This window comes from Microtus pennsylvanicus, chromosome 8, assembly GCF_037038515.1.
Source record: "Microtus pennsylvanicus isolate mMicPen1 chromosome 8, mMicPen1.hap1, whole genome shotgun sequence".
Taxonomy (NCBI): Eukaryota; Metazoa; Chordata; class Mammalia; order Rodentia; family Cricetidae; genus Microtus; species Microtus pennsylvanicus.
In genome coordinates this window covers 26,139,666-26,158,236 of record NC_134586.1, presented here as the reverse complement: position 1 = coordinate 26,158,236, position 18,571 = coordinate 26,139,666, and the positions used below count along the sequence as shown (strand labels likewise).

At 50.5% G+C, this 18,571-nt stretch overlaps 1 protein-coding gene across 22 annotated transcripts in view; it reads right to left on the bottom strand.

Annotated features, from left to right (window-relative positions):
• The window catches only part of Mical3 (microtubule associated monooxygenase, calponin and LIM domain containing 3), a 202,958-nt gene that overhangs the window by 74,876 nt on the left and 109,511 nt on the right, over positions 1-18,571 (bottom strand). For 15 of the 22 annotated variants that reach the window (XM_075982893.1, XM_075982890.1, XM_075982896.1 and 12 more), the window contains exons 12-21: positions 17,817-17,964; positions 15,635-15,831; positions 12,568-12,680; positions 12,409-12,471; positions 11,221-11,394; positions 9,650-9,733; positions 6,693-6,791; positions 5,009-5,065; positions 2,771-2,878; positions 327-434 (exon numbers count right to left, since the gene is read on the bottom strand). In XM_075982893.1, coding sequence (XP_075839008.1) covers positions 327-434; positions 2,771-2,878; positions 5,009-5,065; positions 6,693-6,791; positions 9,650-9,733; positions 11,221-11,394; positions 12,409-12,471; positions 12,568-12,680; positions 15,635-15,831; positions 17,817-17,964 — 1,151 coding nt within the window. The remainder of the gene's footprint in view (positions 1-326; positions 435-2,770; positions 2,879-5,008; positions 5,066-6,692; positions 6,792-9,649; positions 9,734-11,220; positions 11,395-12,408; positions 12,472-12,567; positions 12,681-15,634; positions 15,832-17,816; positions 17,965-18,571) is intronic. The other 7 variants (XM_075982914.1, XM_075982908.1, XM_075982912.1 and 4 more) reach the window with 2 other exon arrangements.

The window sequence follows — 18,571 nt, the reverse complement described above, 5'->3', positions numbered from 1 at the left end:
CCAAGGTTTCAGAATTTCTTAACAATCAAACCAACTATTCTGCTTGGGGGATAGAATAATTATACATATACTCAGTGTTCATGAGTGTGCACACGTGTGTGCATCCCCTGAATAGGGACCATCTTTAAAGAAAAAAGTTCTTTTCCACAGAACATTCCAAATATTTACCTCAGTTCTAGAAATTCAGTCATCAAAATCAAGATCACCTCAAGAAAGCTACCCCGAGTCATCCACGTGGCTACAGAAATCAGCACGGCCTCAGAGCAGGAGAGGGCTGCTCACCACTGTGCCGTGGCTAGAGTCAGTGGCTCTGGAATATCTCTTACCAGTTCCTTCTTGTCTAGAAGGCTTTTGGGTTGCTCTTTCCTTTGAAGCTGATTGGCTATCTGCTCAGCCAATGAGCTCACTCCGCCCGTGTACATCTTTATGTACTTCTATTGGTTGAAGATTACAGAATGACCAAACGAAGGGAAATGAGAAGGAAAAAAAAATTAAATTAAGGAGCCAGGAACAACATTTTTTGGAGAGGTGTAAAAGGAATACACAGTGCAACAGCAAACCATGCCAACACAGTGCCCACAAGCAGAAACTGGGCAGTGAGCAAAACACTGTGCCAGTGTCCACATGGTGGTCAGCACACGCGTGAGCAGCAGCAGTGGAGACAAGGTTCCAGGGGAAGAACTCGGTCCTTCACGTTTTCCCGAGAGTCCAGTTCTGGGGGACACAGAGGTAGAAGGCAAAACGGAAGCAAACACAGCAGAGGAAGAGAGGCCTGCACCCGAACTCAGAGTTTGAGGGGTCAACTCCAGACAGGTCAAGAGTGTCTACAGTGTCAAGAGCCAAGAGGGGGCCCAAAGGGCTCTGGGAGTAAGGTGACCACCTCAGGCTGACAAGGAAACCAGGCAGATTCCTGCAGAGGTTGATGTCCCACGGGGGAAACAGGTGTGAAGAGTTCCGGCATTGCTGGTGACCCACAGTGTCTGCTCCGTACAGCTGACCGCCATGACCTTCCTGGCCACTCCCCACTGGAACGGGAGGTGGGGGGTGAGAGCAGAAAGACAGAGCTTGCTCATTCTCCCCCAGGTGGAGGCTGGAGCTCTCCCAGACCTGGTGGACACCAAGTCACATGCTACACCCTGAGGGAAGCTGCTCCTCTTACCCTGGATGATTTGCTCTTCAAGGTGAACAACGCCAAAAGAAGATAAAATCCACAACAGAATATGGTGACTCACATCTGTAATTCCAGCACTTGGGAAGCTAAGGTGGGAGGATTGCTGTGAGTTCAAGGCTAGCCTGGACTACACAGTGAGACAGTCTAACCTTCTCCCCAAACACACATACAAATCAAACTAACGCAGTCCCCTTTGGCAATGCTGAAAAAACAAACAGGAAAAATGTCCATATCTGTATAGTGAGCCGCCCTGCTCACAGAGGCCACTGTGGCCCAGCCTGGATTCTGTCCTGGGACTACAGTCAGTCTTGTGGGCAGTCTTTTAGAGACCTGGGAGCCAGGACTCTGGATGGAGACAGGGGAAGCTACACCTCTCACAGCCGGATGCTCCCAGCCACGTGGGAAAGGTTGTCACCAATTCTAATCCAGATGCAGCTATCCCAGAGACGGCATCAACCCTCCCCCCCATAAATGACTTCAAGGGATAAACCTGTAAAGCCACATGTAAAAGGGCTACTAGCCCAAGCAGCAGCACAGCCAGGTTCTCTGAGGCCAACTCTAAGTCTGGGAACAGACACACTTGAGAAAACACTTCTCACTAGGCTAAGCCAGAGACTGGCTGGAACTGAGCAATCAACTTCATTTTCAAACTCTGCTAAAGAGACTGCCTATGACTGGCTTCGCCCGCCAATTCCACAGTCTCTGAGACTAGGGACCTGGAGAAGCACAGGCCCGAGAGAGGCAGACACCAGGTAGAGGACAGTAAAAATGAGGGAGGAAAGCTGCCCTCAAAGGACCGGGAAGTCACACCGTCTTCATCCCGCAGAGCAGGTGGCAGAGGGCCAGCACGCTGCAGTCCTAGCCCCTCTGTGTGCACCCAGGACCTCTATCACCGCAGCAGCCACAGCCTGGGGCTGCAGAAGCAGAGGCACTGATCACATTTGTGGCGACTCTGACAAGCATCCCCCAGAGAGCTGAAGACTCAGGTTCTGTTTGTTTCCAGCATGGGAAGAGGCGATTTTCTTCTCCCCACTCTCAGAAGGGATTAGAGGCGTAGCAACTGCTGGGCTTGCTCCTACACACCACACACATGCATGTGCTTCCGCACACATGTACCGGCCAAGAACACAAGGCACAGGCCAAGGCAACAGACCCTCTGATCCCTAACAAACGTCTTGGAACTGGATCAAAGCTACTGGGGGGAAAGCAAAGTTCATTCCACACACGAGGAAGCACCAAGAGTGCTGTGTGCTCACTATCTTACTTAGGAAGGTTAGTGACGGAATGGTTCAAATTCTGCAGCATGTGATTATAAAAACGTAGTCTTCAGCCAAAGGTTGAAAAATGCTATCAATACTGGACACAGTGGGTTCACTCGGACAGGCTGTGATGTGTGACACACTCAAAGAAAGCTGCAGCCTCTTTAACACAGGCATCTGTGGCAACACACGCACGCACGTGCACGCACGCGTACATACACACACGCACGCCAGGCAAAGGTGGAGGCCTCCTAGCCTCCCTCAGGTGGGTGACACCTGAGAAAGTGGAGTGAGCAGAGGCTGCAGGAGAACATGGTTTGCTAAGTCCAGGCCATGCTACCTGTCGGAGGGAGTCAGAGGAGGGAGAGGCAGGGCGGGTGGAGGAGCGGAGACTAAGGGAGAGCTCCCACTGGTCAACAAAAAATCGACGTGAAGGCTCAGGCTCTGGCTATAAAATACAAGGTGGAGAAAGAGAGCACAGTCAACGTTAAAAGTCATACCTCAAACACAGGAACCTCGAGCCAGACGGCTTTGCTCTTTGGCTGCAGAAGGTACGCGGTAAATAAGGCAGGCCTTCCAATTCCCAGAAGAAAGTGAGCTTCATCTATGGCTCCCATCTGCTCCCCGCTTGCTCCTCCCCCATGCTTGCAGCTCGGAGCCTGCCTCTGAGCTCTGAGCACCTACGAAAGCCTCAGGCACCACGGCTTGGTGCTCCTACTGGGTTCACCCTCTGTGACATGTGACATCAGTGTCTCCCAGAGCCCTTGCTGACCTGTGCAGGATAGCGCCTTGGTAGAGACATCTCACATTTATTCTAGTTTACCCGATAGTGTAAACAGCAGGACTGGGAACCTCACAATCCCTGGCTAGGGATGCCCTTGTCCTGTGGACAGTGCCCAAGGCTTTCTCCATGCCTTCCTAAGGACAGAACTCAGGTACGCTCCTTCTGTGATCAGTGTGCAGGGCATTTCTGCTTGCTAAGGAGTTAGTAACCGCAAGTGGTGATCCAGGCACCAGATCTAAATGCCCCTCGTCTTAGACTGGCTTCAGTTGGTGCAGCAGTAGTGCCCAGGGTCTTCCTCAACGTTGAGCCCGCGTAGCTAGCAGAGAAAAGGTGACTGCTGGCCTTGACATGCTCTGTCACTCCTACCACACCCAGGACGGAAATCCTTACAACATAGGGAGAACAGAGGTACTGCCCAGGCTCCAAGGAGACCCACTGTACCCCAGTTTGGTGGACATTTCAGTGCCATAGCAGTGACATCAAGTGGCAGGAATCTGGGAATTCCCTACCCCCAGCTTCCTGGCCCTGAATATAGAGCAACAATTCTGGGGATGAGCAACCTTCATCGAAAGGGAAGAGATAACCGACCACCCTGCTGGAAGGTGGGACAGTCAGAGTGGGGGACTGAGACAAGGGGAGCCGTGGAGAGAGGGCAAGGCAGTGCACGAGAAGGGCTACCGAGTGGGGAGAAGCCCTGGGAAAGGAGCAAGCAGTACCCCCAGTGTCTAGCCTGAGCCCCACACTGAGGAACCGATAGATACCAGCTCCCAGCATGACAGACTGCCACTGGACACCACGGTCCTGGACCTCACACGGTCTCCTGCCAAACTTCCTTTACCCAGCATACTTCCTGCTTCCTTTCCAGATGCTGTTTACTGAAAACCATCAGCACCTCATTAAGTATGCACTCATTCTCCAGAAGCAGGGCACTGCCCTGTTCCCTTTCTTAGCATGGCCAGGACTATAGTCGGGTCTGGGAAGAAGAGGTTATAAATGCCACGTCCGCACCAGCTCCCCTGCCGAGCAGCAGTGAAGCAGGGCCAGTGGCGGGAGGGCACGGAGGTTGGCCATCTCCACCTCAATCCCTTCTCTCCTAACCCCTCCTGCTGGGAGTTTGGTCCAAGGGCAGAGAAGATGGTGCTAACATCTGTTTGCTAATGAACCCAAGCTGGGACCTGAGTTGCCACTTGAGTCTCAATGCAGTTTTCAGAAAACAAGCAGGCCGGGAGAGGGCGCCTCTGAAATCACCAACAAGGCAGCCCACCAGCTCGCTGGAGATCTTTAAGGATAGGATCCATGAAAAATCTTCATGAAATAAGTAGGTTGGCTAGGACTTCATCATCACGTTCATTGAAAAAAATGGCACAATGGCCCATTTCTATCTCAAGAGCTAAGACTATGAAATCCACTGTCTGTCTGCCCCCAATGCTTCCCCTCTCCTGGTTCTCCCCAGTTGTCAAAGCCTTGTGGCCACTCGCACCTGTTTTGGGGTAGAGTGATAAGGTCGTGGGATGGGACAGGAGAATGAAACTGGAAAGTCACCAAGGCCCATTGTAACAACGAAAGCACCAGGATTAGTAACCGGTCTGAATGTTTTACAGATGGACACTCTGCAGTTAATGCTATTGAATGGGTCAACGCTGTTAGCAAAACGTCCTGGCTGTTGGCCGGGTGACAAGTGTGCAAAAAGCCGGGAGAAGGGACTGTTCTCCATGCTCCCTTCCCTCTGCCCCACCACCCAGCGTGCCCAACTGCTGGCTCTCAGCATCCCATGCCACAGGCTCATGCTTTTACCCTCTCATGGTGGGGGTTCTGCTTGCCACGGCTGTCAGCATGAAGATCCCTGCATATCTGTTGGCAACAAAGTAGAAACTTAAGCTCCACCCCAACTCTACTTGGACCTACCAGGTAACAGTCCGAGATTCAGGCAAGAATTCAGAGTTAATTCATATATCTCCCCATCCCCAGATGTCCCCAACCAATTATCCACAATCCCGCCTGTATCAAATTCCATGATCTGGGACAATTTTCTGTACGGCCTTCCACCTGCCTCTGCACAGACAGAGAGCTACGGTTAGCACAAAAGTGGAACAAACGTGTCTTTCGCCAGTGGCGTAAGGTTGGAGGCATGCAGTGGAAGGCTTAGCTAAGGAGGCAGGCTGGCGGGGAAGCTTTCCCCGGCAAGACCTCAGAAAGGAAGGTGGGGATGGAAACAGAGCTTGGAGGAAACTCCAGGGTGGGGAGCAGGCCCTAAACAGGAACCTGGGAGCAAGGCACAGTTCACTGCAGGGAGAAGGGCAGGGAGACTGAAAGAGGTCATGGAAAATCCTAGAACAGGCACAGGGCTGCCTCAGTGAAGAACCAAGATGGCAACTGTGGGGACAGGAAGGCCACAATGTCCACTAAGGATAACTTGCGATGTTCATCCTCGGAAATGGAAGTCAACGTCCCAAGTGGTGCCCTCATCTGGTGCCCCCGACATGTTACCACAGGCAGCGTGAGCCTAGAGCCTGCCTCCGGACTTCTCACGGCTCCCGTTCCGTTCTGGCCACTGCTCACCCGTAGTCTTGCACAACTCCTTGGCCTGTCCGCCCCATTCCTCGGGCTGTAAGTGGAGGTGATGGTGCACCTGCCCCACAGTTACCGTGAGAACGGGCTGAAATACTGTGTGGGGCAGAACCAAAGCTCAAACCGTGAGCTTTTACTTAAGAGGAAGACTCTGGGCAGTCACAACAGCCACCGTGTCTCAGTTTTTAGGCCCTGGGGCATGAGGAAGGCCTGAAAACCCAGATGCATCATTGGTGGCCGCCTTTTAGGTCGGTTACCTTCATTATGAAAATATCCTTCCACAAACCCTGCCCTCGGAAGTGGCTTTTTATTTTCTAGGGTTTCAGCTCAAAGGTCAGCAAGTCATTCTGTATGAGCACTATATAGGTGTGTCCACCATAAACGCATGTCTGCGTGGTGCAACAGCCACATGTGCCTGGCGGCTCTCAATGCAGCTCTTCAGTGACAGGCCTGGAGTGTGAAAGGGTGTCTGGGTTGGTTAGGAGAGGCTGTATGAGCCAGAGAACAGCTGTCAGCATCACAAGGCACCAAAATCCATGCAGGGAGGCACGAAGCTTTCTTGTGCACATCTTAACCACAGTGCATAAGACAGCAAAAAAAAAACATGGCTACTTTAAGAGAGCTCCTATAAAACTGTGTACCTCGGGGGCATAAGGGCCTTCGATCTGAGATCTATGCTTTGGTTTGCAGCTGACCTCCCACGATAGGGACTGGCCCAGAACATGCAGGATTTGAATGCACAGGGCCCTATCCTGAGGTCCCAACAGGAATTGCTCACTTGAAACAGTGAAGGCTGCTTTTGCTACGAGTGATCTAAAAACTTACGCTTGGAAAGCGGGGTGACTGAGGTGGTTCCCTCCATGCATTGTGTAAGGAGGACAGACAGGACACAGAGCATGCAGAGGATCACCTGCTGAACACGGCGCGCCCGGCAGGAAGGTGGAGTAGGGGGAGGAGAGAGGGTGATCACTTTTTTGGGGCAGGTCCGAGCACGCTCCTTTTCCTGTCGCTTTCACACCAACAGACACAAACAGAAAGAACACTGTTGAAGCAGGGGCCTTGTGGAAATCGCTCCTGAGAGAGCCAGGGAGGATTTGTATATTTGCAAAGCATCCCAAGGGGCCCCTTCCTTGGCCATCTGCCCTCCACAACACCTCACTCTGTTTGGGGGTGGCTCATCACAATCTTTTGTCTTTCACGGTGGACTGGTACCTTACACTAAACAGGGGTGAGAACTCTGGTGCAATGCTCTCTAATGCCACGGGCCAATGGCTTTATCAGAGAAGTTGGGGACACAGAAATGGCTCTGATCATAAGAAGAAAGAAAAGGTAGCCAGGCCCACCTGGGATAGCACACAACTTCTGCACACCAGGTCACACCACAGCAAAGCATGTCTCCCCCAAGCCATCTGTGGCCACATCACATCAATGCCTTGCTTTCTAAAGCCTTACTCACACGCAAGAGTTTAAAAACTACAAAGAAATGCCCGAAAACAGGTTCTACAGAATAAGTCCTAACTGAATGCCCATCCCTTGTCCTGCCTGTACCACACACGCCCTTCTCTTCCACGGTTCAGTATTTGAGAAACAGCCATATGTTACCCTGGGCCTCTCTGGTACCTTCCAGAAGATTCTCAGCTTCCTTTACCCAGACTGCTAATACAAGGGAGAGGGTGGGGGTGGGGAGGACTGTGGCCGCTGTGAGGTCAGAAAAACATCTCCACTGTGTGTTCCCACCTCGTATGACAATCTGCTTCCAAACCTAGCTCATGTGCAGCTAGTCTGCAGGATGCACTTTTGAGATCCAAAGGAAAAGGGAGGGCAAAGGACAGGCTGCAGTGTTTACACTGGAAAGAACAGCACGAAAATCACTGGCAAGCAGGGCTGTTACCCATTTTCCTCCTTCCACACGATGACCTAAGTCGGAACAGGTCCTCATGCCAACTCTGCCATGGCCGCCACGCCTGCCGCCTCAGTAGGAACCACTCGAAGAGACACACACAGTGAGTCACTGTGTGGTGCTGTCTGTTGGAGGCCAGTGGCCAGCCAGCAGCAGCCCAGGCACCCGGGCTCTGGGTTCCCAGGCTTGGGAGCATCTGAACGCATCTCTGGCTCTCGGGAGAGACATCGAGAGGGCCAAACCCACGAGTTGAAGCTGAAATACGATGAATGTGAGTGTCTGACCTTCCCCTGGAACACATGTGAGGTACAGGGTGCCAGTGCCACCGATACAGACACTGAAGTCTATAATTCCCCACTCAAAGGAGCCTAGAGCACCTAATGATCCAAGTGATTCCATTGTTCAAGGTCGCCAAGGCTCACACCATCTTTCATGACACCCGCTAGAGCCTACCAGTATCTTACTTCACTGGTGGCGGCAGTAAAGGAACCGGATGACAAACTGAACAGGCAGGAACAAAAAACACAGTCTCTGCACGGGTCTTGGCATAAGGTGAGCGACCGGGTTTCCTGAGCAGCCCACGTATAACCAGGTTCCTCGTGACCTTTCAAGCTGCCAGACTGATCTTCATTAGGACAGAGGCCACGACCTAGCAGCCTCTCTGAGTCACACGCACTGCCCCCTCTTTTCTAGAAGCCCACAAAGCTGCACCAGCACAGGCTGCACCCATGTCCCCGCTTGTAGGTGACACCCGACCTTCCTGCTGTTCTGTTTAATCTTGGGCCTTTTCTGGGAAGAGTAAGTCTTGACACTTCCAAACTTTTAAATTAGAGTTCACCGATTCCCTTCCATCAAGACTTGAAGCAAAAGATTAAAAAAAAAAAAAAATCGAACAAATTTGTGATGATGTTTTTAGAAGGCTTCTCTCTATGAAGCAGTTCCTACTGAGGCGGGAAGTTTGTGTCTGGGCGCTGCTCCAGCATTCTCTCTCTCTCTTCCTTCCTGGGTCCTGACTCCCATGTGTGGTATTATTACAAGGTTAGACAGGAATATTTTCTTCAAAATGCAATTTCAGCAATGCCCAGCTCGCCATTCCCCAGCACTTCCAGGCACCAGAGCTGGTAAGGCCGGCTGTGAGAGAAGCTAAAAGAACCCAGGATCAGCTCGCTCTATCCAAGTGAAGGGACCCTGACTACGAGGATGGTCATCTGGTACCCTGCCCCCAGTGATAAAATGCTCGACCACAACACTGGGAAGAAAAGTGCAGACACTTCCCATCCACTGGCAAGTCTCTCCTGCCTGAGGCGTGGGTCCCTCCTGTTCCCGACTGTCACAATACGCAGCTCTCCAGGAGCCCCGCAAAGGTTTTGGTGGAAATCCCCAGAAGAGGTTTTTCGTTTATTGTTTTGGGTGGGACTAAGGATGGAGCCCAGGACGTCATGAAGCTGGGCAAATGTTCTCCCACTGAGCTATACAAAAGATGTGGACAAAATTCCAAGGAGAAAAAAAAGAACCCAAACCAAAAAATCCCAACCCATAAACATTTTTGCATAGGTCTGAAAGAAACAAGTCCACAGCTGATGACTACTTTCATAGGTGAAATTTCCTGCCTCATACAACGGCACAAACCCCAACTCTCGGGCATGACAAAGGCAGCACGGAAGCAGGCTACCAAGGGGCCAGTTTGGAAGCAACATTACAACAGCAAAGCCCCAAAGGCTCAAGGGCCATACCTCAACCACTTCCCAAATCACTCCAGCTACCTTCAATACGGAGTCAACAGCCTTCCTAAGAGGCTCCTAAACCCAAGAGAGCAAATGCAATCGTGGAATGAGACCATCACTGCCTGTCAAACATTTTCCAAAGACTACTCGCAGGGGCAGAGCTTCCTGCCTTGGCGAGCTAGGTTTTCAGGCAGGCCAGGAGCAGAGGTGGGGTGGAATTCTAGACCCTAGCAATTCTTTTACCTGTTTCCACTGGGGGATGGGAGCAGGGCGACCCTGCCCAGGCAGGCAGCAGGACGGCCGTCTGACCCCACGTCCTTGTGTCGGCTATGACACACACAGGCCACGTGTGAGTGGGGGCAGGACATGGAGACAAAACAAAATAAAATACATTAAGGTAGAAGAAGACATTAAAAAGGTACCTGTGGAGGACAGACATCCATCCATCCACCAACTGTGAGGGGGCGGGCAGGCTAAGTGAACTCTTAGAAAGTTACATTAATAAAGGAACAATAGTAGCCTCCCCCAAAGCAAACGCAAGTGCAAACACACTGGTGGAGGGATAAAAGAGGGGATGAAGAGAGGGAAACAAGCCATGGTTCTTGCTACTTTTATCCCAAACTGAATTCTCTGGGAATCTAGACTACTATGTGATTTGGAACACTCCCTCTCAGATGAGGAAAGCAAGCTTCTTGCAGAGGCGACCTTCCACTGGGGGGCGCTGTGGCCTCCTGACACGGGGCTGGCAGAGCACAGCAGCCTCCACAGGTCCAGGGAATGCTACCATGCCCATTGACACAACAGGCAAAGACAGGGGTGGGGTGTCGACACTAACCCAGGGGAGGTATGAGAAGCAAACACACTGCTGCTTCCGGACCCACAGGAGTGACAGCCAGTGAGTATGGGGAAGAAAGAGAATCTCCCTGTCCTGATGCTCCTTCAGGACCAGGGAGCGGTGCAACACACTTCAGACAGACATTTAAAACGCCAGCCCCTTCTCTTTAAAGAGGCTTAGTAACATCTGCAGAGCAAAGGAGAGACGGCGTGACACGGACACTCCAGGCCAGGTGCTGTCAGATTCTGACACGTGACTTCTGTCTCCAGCCGTCTCCACCTAATGGCCCGTGTTCCTGGAACAAAATCTTAGCTCACAGAAGCAAGAACGGATATCTTCATTATGTTATCAAAGAAGAGAAGGAACTAAAACATCCACCACAGCTAGAGACAGTGAGAACACAGTGCGCACGCTCCTAATGTGAGCTGAGAAGACACGGGAGTAAGCCGTGGTCAAAAACAAAATGCGGAACCTAAGGAAGTGTCCTCAGAGTGGTCGCCACCACGAAAACAAGACTGTCCTGAGAAAAAGTCCAGAAAGAATGTGGCAAAATTAAAAGAATTGTAGGAGCCTTAATCACCTCCATTCTACTTTTCAGACTTCCTTCAGGAAGTCATATTCTTCTTTTTCTTTCCTTGGGATGGTCTATCATGTAGCTCAAGCTAGCCTTGAAATCACAATCTTCTTGCCTCAGTTCCCCAAGCACCGCTTCCACACCACGCTTCCTTTGTAATTCAAGTCTGTGTGCGTGCGAACATATACATGTGTTTACAGTCATCCAGACAAATACGTTTCAGACTTCTCTGCTGATAGTGGTCATAGATTCCTCAGACCTGAGGTGAAGCTAATGCAGCCTTGAATGCATGAGCTTCAGAAGAGCAAGCCTGGCCCAGGAGTCCCGGGGCCTGTGCATGGCTCATCTCACTGCATCAAGATCGCCCCTGCTGTGCCGTCTGGCGCACTGGGAAGCTGCGCTTACCTGTCTCCTCACGCCAGTGGACTGTGGGGGCGCATTCTCTTCGAACTTGGCCAGCAGCTGGGTTGCCATATACTTTACTTTGTTCTGGTTCCCAATGGCAGCATCCATCCGCCTGTCCGTCAGGGTGCTCACCAGGGTGGGTCTTTCTCCTCGGTAGCTCCGGGGAGGCTCCTCCTGCCCAAGGGAAGGCACCCAAGAATCAGGATGGGACACAGGGAGCGGCTGATGCTCTTCTCTTAGTGTGTGGGCAGGAACTGACCAGCAGCTTTAGGTGGCTTAACTAGCTCTCTGCAAAGTTGGGATGTGCAGAATAAGCAAGATCCTAGGATGCAGGGCACTGCCACAGGGCACAGGGACTTGTGCTGGCATCCCCAGATCTCAGCAAAGCCACTGATTCCACAGTGAGAGAGCGCCAGGGCACATGTGTGTGCATATTCCCTGCTAGTTTCTGGAAAATGAGATGAAGGCAAAAAGGACAGAAACTCCCATGAGAGACGACTATGTAAAGACCTAGCAATACCAATCGGAGAATTAATAATTAAACCAGGTGGCCAGAGAGATGGCACTGTGGTTAAGAGTGCTTACTGCTCCTGCAGAGGACCCAGGTTCTATTCCCAGCACCCATAGGAGACAGCTCACAACCACCTGTAACTCTAGTTCCAGGGAATCCTGTACCCTCTGGTACCTGCACATAGATAGTGCATATTGTTGAAGGAGCTACGGTGGGCTGCGTTCCCGCCCAGCTCCACACGGCTAGCTTTATACCCGAAATAATTACAAAGAAACTGTATTTTTTTAAACACTGCCTGGCCCATTAGTTCTAGCCTCTTATTGGCTAGCTTTTACATATTGATCCAACCCATTTTTAATAATCTATGTAACACCACAAGGTGTGGCTTACTAGGAAAGATCTTAACCTGCATCTGTTTGGAGTGGGAGAATCATGGCAACTGCCTGACTCGACTTCATTCTCCCAGCATTTTGTTCTGTCTACTCCGCCTACCTAATTTTCTGTCCTATCAGGCCAAGCAGTTTTCTTTATTAGTTAACCAATGAAAGCAACAGATAAGATACAAGACCCACCTCCATCAGCATATAAACTCACAAACATACACACAGAAATAAACAAACCCCAAACCCTTATTTGTTTGACAGCGCACCAGTCCTGTCAACCGTGATAAGTCTTACCTCCTCCGACTGACTCGTTTTCCTCCTCTTCCCAGCCCCATCCGAATCCTTTTCCTTTTTATCCTGCACCAAGAGAAGACACAGACAGCGTGAGCCTGGTCACCTTCCTTGGCCATCAGCTCTGTAGCCACTGTGAATGTAACTCAGGTGTGCACAGACCTTGGGAGAGCGCTTCCGAGAGATGGTCTGGCCCAGCTTGCTCAGGAAGGAGATGGGGGATTTGGTGCTGGCTATCAGGACGGCTTTCTCCTCTGCATTCAGGTCCAAGGTGTCTGCGGACAGGAGAGAACAGTGTTTACCTAGGATGACACTTCAAAGTCCTGACCAGGGGCCTGGCAGGAAGGAAGCTCCCAGACTGTAATGGGTTACCGACTAAGACGGAGCATTCCTCTCCATAGGAAACACCAGAAAGGAAATGCGTGCACAGGTCTAGACACTCTCTTTTCCATTCACACACACAAAATCAACCACATTCCTTATACTCGGTTGCAGCAACCCACACTTCTGCTCCGTAAAGGCTGGACTCTGCCTGTGGCTACCACAGCAGACTGGTGAAGTTAAATTTTTTTTTTAAAATATTTATTTAGCCGGGCGGTGGTGGCGCACGCCTTTAATCCCAGCACTCGGGAGGCAGAGGCAGGCGGATCTCTGTGAGTTCGAGACCAGCCTGGTCTACAAGAGCTAGTTCCAGGACAGGCTCCAAAACCACAGAGAAACCCTGTCTCAAAAAACAAAACAAAAAAAAAAATAAATAAAATATTTATTTATTATGTATACAATATTTTGTCTGTATGCCTGAAGGCCAGAAGAGGGCGCCAGACCTCTTTACAGATGGTTGTGAGCCACCATGTGGTTGCTGGGAATTGAACTCAGGACCTTTGGAAGAGCAGGCAATGCTCTTAACCACTGAGCCATCTCTCCAGCCCTGAAGTTAAATTTTGATAAAGAAAACTTCAAGTTGGGGTGGTGGGTTCAGAGGTATGAGACCCGGGGCTGTCGGGTTTTGTTTGGGTGGGGGGAGCTTCAGAGGCCATGTTCTTAGCTGGGTCTAAAGAGGGTTCTCAATGAACAGGGCTACTCAGCTCAGGGTTGGAGCTGTAAAAACACATATCCAGTTAGGCAAAGACACAGGTGCCTATAAGGGTATATGGGCTTGAAGACACCAGGGGAGGAGGGCACCACTAACTGAATTCCAATTATTATTATTATTATTATCATCATCATCATCATCATGGGGGGAGCACACATGACCCAAGCATGTGTTGGGGTCAGAGGGCAGCTTTGTAGGATCAGTTTTCTTCTCCTGCCTCTCTGTGGCTTCCAGGGACTGAACTCGGTTTATCAGGTTCTTGCTGTCTGCTGGTAAGCACCTTTACCCACTGAGCCATCTTGCTGGTGGGAATTCTGATATTATACTCACAGCAACAGCAATTTTGAGACTAGTAATTAGAACCGATAATGAATCGCTAACATTTATTTATTCAGCGCTCACTTGCCATTGTTGGCATCAAACAGCACTATTAGATACCCATCACTCCCCGTTTACACACAGGCAGACTGACTTGTAAGGAAATTCAGCAACCTGCCCAAGGGTGAAACGTGGAAACACTGGAATAAAACCCAGGTCAGACACTGCCTACACGCTGAAGCACTGTGCTTTTGTGACCCTAAGTGGTGTCCCAGGTAGCTTTGTCAACTTGACATAAGCCAGTGTCATCAGAGAGAAAAGTCTTGATTGAATAACTGCCTAGATCAAATTGTCCTGGGGGGGGGCTGTCTTGATTATTCACCGATACAAGAGGACCAAGCCCACGGTAGGGGGCACTACCCCTAGACAGGTGGCTCTGGGTTGTCTAGCTGGCCTGTGAGCTGTCGACCGCCTTGGCGGGTTACTCAGTCTAGGGGTGTAACCCGCCTGGCTTATCAGTTATCCCAGGGTCACGGAGAGGCGCTATCTGGAAGATAATGGGCAAGAGAGAGGAAGGAGGCCAAGCGGGGTTTTTGTCAAAGCCTCCGTTTATTAGAGACAGGGTTACAGCTTATATAGGATAAGGAATTTGGGGGGGGGGCACAGGGGCCTGGACTCTTGCTGCGTGGTTCACGTTGGTCACGTAGGCCAGGAAGTCACAAGTTGACACATCTAGTTCTCTAGATAGTTTGGAATGCTAGGCGGGTTCCGCTAACAGATAGCTCTCTATTAACAGCTAATTGGGTGTGGGGTAGGCTCTGTCAATAGAACGGTTCTTAATACAATTGGGGGTGTGGGGTTCTCTGCAGACTCCCCAGGGCGATGGTTCCTGTAATAATTTTAGGAGGAAACGGCTCCTGACAGTGAGCAAGTGAACCAAACGGTAAGGCGGCAAACAGCGTTCCTTGATGGTTCCTGCTTGAGTTCTCACCCCATCTTCCCTCAGTGATGGATTGTGACCAGGAAGTGGGAGCCAAGAAAACCCTCTCCTTCCCTCATCTGCTTTTGGCCAGGGTTTCATCATAGCAGCAGAAAAGGAAACCAGAACAGGTTGCGACAGGAATACTTTTTGTAGCCCTATTGAGTGCTAGCTGAGGTAGCAAGCTGAGGACCAAGGCAACATATGGGAATATCTAAGAGGGAGAAGGTGCAAGGGAAACTGGAGAGGGAGGAGCTACTGAGAACCACAAAACCTAGCACTACAGACACTGGGACTGTGAGAGAGCGCCAGGAGACGTCATGGCAGGGCACTGATAAGAGAAATACCCAGGCTACAAGATGAGAAACAAAGGCACGTAGCCCCAGTGTGAGGAGCTTGTCTGATGTTCATGAGACCTCAGGAGCAACCACACACACACATACACATACACGCATGCATGCACCCACACACAAACTAAAAAAAACGAAAAAGTAAATAAAGAGGCAAGAAACAAGAAAAGAACTTGGATTGGAAAGACTCTTTGCCAGGGTGCAGGGTCATCTGGGCAGAGTCCCACCAAGAGAAGCAGTATCACAAAGTACTTCCAAGTGCAGAAGGAGTGGGTCTGAGAGAGGCTGGGGGAATGCGCAGAGTCAAGGAGGAATGCTTTGGGTAGATGGGTTCTGCACACTTAGTGGTAAAATAAGAACGGACTTGAAAACAGTGTAAGGTTAAGAACACAGGGCTGAGACACAGCTTATGAAGCGAGGCTCTAGGGACAGCCCTGCTGACCAGGCAGCAGGAGGCCAGGAACCCGGCCCGAGCCCTCGGGTCCTCACCGCTGGAAGAGAGTGAGTCCTTGAACATCTCGTAGAACTGCGTGAGGTACATCACCATGGAGAGCTTGTCGGGCTCCGCCACTGCCGCCATCTCCTTGCCGGTCATGATAGGAGAGATGCCCAGCTCCTTCTCGGCCACGTCGAAGGCCAACTGGTTATTCTTCTCCACGTTCTGCTCATCCAAAGAGTCGAAGTCTCTGAGAAGCATGACAAGGAGAAGCAGATCAAGTAGGGCTGACTGCCCCCAAACCAGAACACTGTGCCTGCTCCACTGTCATTTCCCAGTCCCTGCGGTTCAGGGAGCAAGGCGGCATCCCTGGGTCAGAGAGCAGGTCGGCTTTTCTCGACCCCTTTCTTCCCTTCTGGCTAAGAAACCCCACAACACTGTTGGGGAAATTACTGGAGAGCTACCCAGCGAGATGAACGGGGAGGGGGGGCGGGGGAGAGACAGTTCGCACCTTACTATAATGTAAGCTCAGGACGGGAACTATCTTAGCGTGTGTTCCTGCACGCCTGTCCTCAGACACATAGGAAACTAATGTCCGACAGTGACACAACCCTGTCTGGACAGAGTTCCCAATGTCCGGGGCTGTCGCTTGCCCCAACAGTTCAGGGAAATTTTACCAAGCTTTCTCTTGAGGGGAAATTCTAAAACCTTCTTCAAAAAAGTTTTCTACCCCTGAATCTCCTGAGCTTTCCCAGCTCCCTTAATTCATAAACACCCGCCCCCGCCCCCCAGGTTTTAGGACAGCTGAGGTTTTTTTTCTCATTGACTTCACTATCCTGGCATCCCTTACTTAGCATTAACCTACTGACCTCATGGAATTTTTTTTCCATTTCAAACAAATTACTTTTCTCTTAGATTAAGCCTATTAAACCAAGAGCACTCACCCTGAATACGGTCCAAACCTTGCTGAATCACGCACGCCCTCACTGCTTTCTGATCTCCCTCAGGCCTTCTTCAGGCCACCTGCCCATGCTCTAAGAGGACCCCTCTACCTACACTCCATCCATCTCCAGCTGCTTCCCGACTTCCTTCCTTTCCTTCTCTTCCCTTCCCTTTGAGATTGAACTGACTACCCCTCCACCCCGGTCATGCCACATGGCTGTTCTTCCTCCTTACCCCAATACTTTCATTTACTTTTTTTTTTTTTTTTGCCAACCGCAGCCTCAGAGGTCATTAGAAATTTACCCCTTCTTTTAATTTTGCCTGGTTGAACCTAGAGCCTGGTTGATGTCTGTTGATCAAGAGCCACACTCCCATCACTCCGTATTTATTTATTCTTTTTAGCAGACAGTTTCAATCTGAAACTCGACTCTCCTGCATAAGCGGCCTGAGGCTGAGATGGTGGGCCTGGTTACAGTTGTTTTGTTTTGTGGTACCGGGGATCAGACCTGGAGCCTTACACAGACAGGGTCCTCACTGCAAACCCACCTCTTGCATCATTAGCTTGCTAGCATCACAAAATAGGGGCTGTGTCACTTAGGATTTCCTTAACCAAGCATTAGAACAATGGGGGAAAACCTGGGCCCTTGAGTGGCCCTAACGATAAAAAAGAAGGCAGCCAAGAAAATCCACCAGGTCCTGCTGCTGTCTCTGAATCTGTTTGGCTTCCATAGTAACAAACGCCTGGGGGTGGGGTGAGGTCTGAGTGCTTTGTTCCCGTGGCTGACCCAAGAGGAGTGAAAAATGGCAACCAGAGGGATAGTAGGTAAGATGACGTTCACAGAAGCTCAAGAGCGCACTTGTAAAAAATATAATCTTTAGCAGAGAAAATGCCCAAGATCATCATAAATCAGGTATGGACCTATTGTCTTCGGTTGGGTTGAGCTAGCCAAGTGTTCCAGCCAGGTTTCCCTTGTGATCAATCGCATCTGAGAGAGAGCTAGCCAAAAACCAAGAGTTCAACTTGGGGCCAATAAACAGAGTTTTCCTTTATGCAAAGTTAACAGGCCCAAGTGGGTGTTAAGACTAGTTTTTGACCTTCTGAATGCTACGATTTTTAGAGCTAACTTTTTTTTGGGGGGTTGAGTTTAAAAGAAGTCTAAATAAGTCAAAATCCTGGCCTTCTAGAGAGCGTTTTACAGTGCAGCCATACTAGGAAGAAGCATAAACTTTGCATAGGGGGCTCTGGGACCCTTGGTGAATACAAAATGAAACATGAAATTGGTCAAGACTTACATCAGATCAGGGCGGTATCTGTGGATGATTGCACACAGGGCCAGTCCGCTTTTCCAAGACGTGGTGAGATCTGTCACATTCACCCCTGCATAGCCGTCGGTCTGCCTTTGACACCAGCCCAGCAGTTTGCTTGAACGAGCTACAGACTCTAAAACAGTAAAAATAATTACTGAAGTGTGCTCCCCGAGTAACACTGACGCAGCATACGCTTTGCAGCACACAGATCCAGTCTGAAAAATTACTGAAAAAAGTCAGTGCTATTTTTGGAAGAGAGTCTCAGCATGAGTTTATGTCACTGGTGCCATGGTAGCACCATTTTAGGCACTGACCTATCCGATTCCAGGGTCAATGGCCCAGACAGATAGATCTGAGCAGAGTGACAAGGGCCTGCCACACGGAAGTCATGTTCCAGCAGCACTCAGGGAGACAAGCAGATGGCAAAGTGCCACCTACTGAGCTGATACCTCACTGGCACCAGAGTCAAGATGTCCCTGGAGAGTTGCCTGGCAACAGGCTGAGGAAGCCTTTTCCTCCACAGCAACACCTGGGAGATTAGATCAGAAAAGGTTTCCTCCATGATACCTTAAACCAAAAGCAAACAAAGCCTTTGTCTCACTTCCTAAGGTCCTGACTGAGTGCCAAGTGAAGAGACTCTGTAAGGTGACAAGGCCAAGGCCACATAGGCCAGACCAGAGCAGGGGAGTGACCATGTTGCTAATATGTGTGCCAACGATCACATGTGGAGACGACAAGGC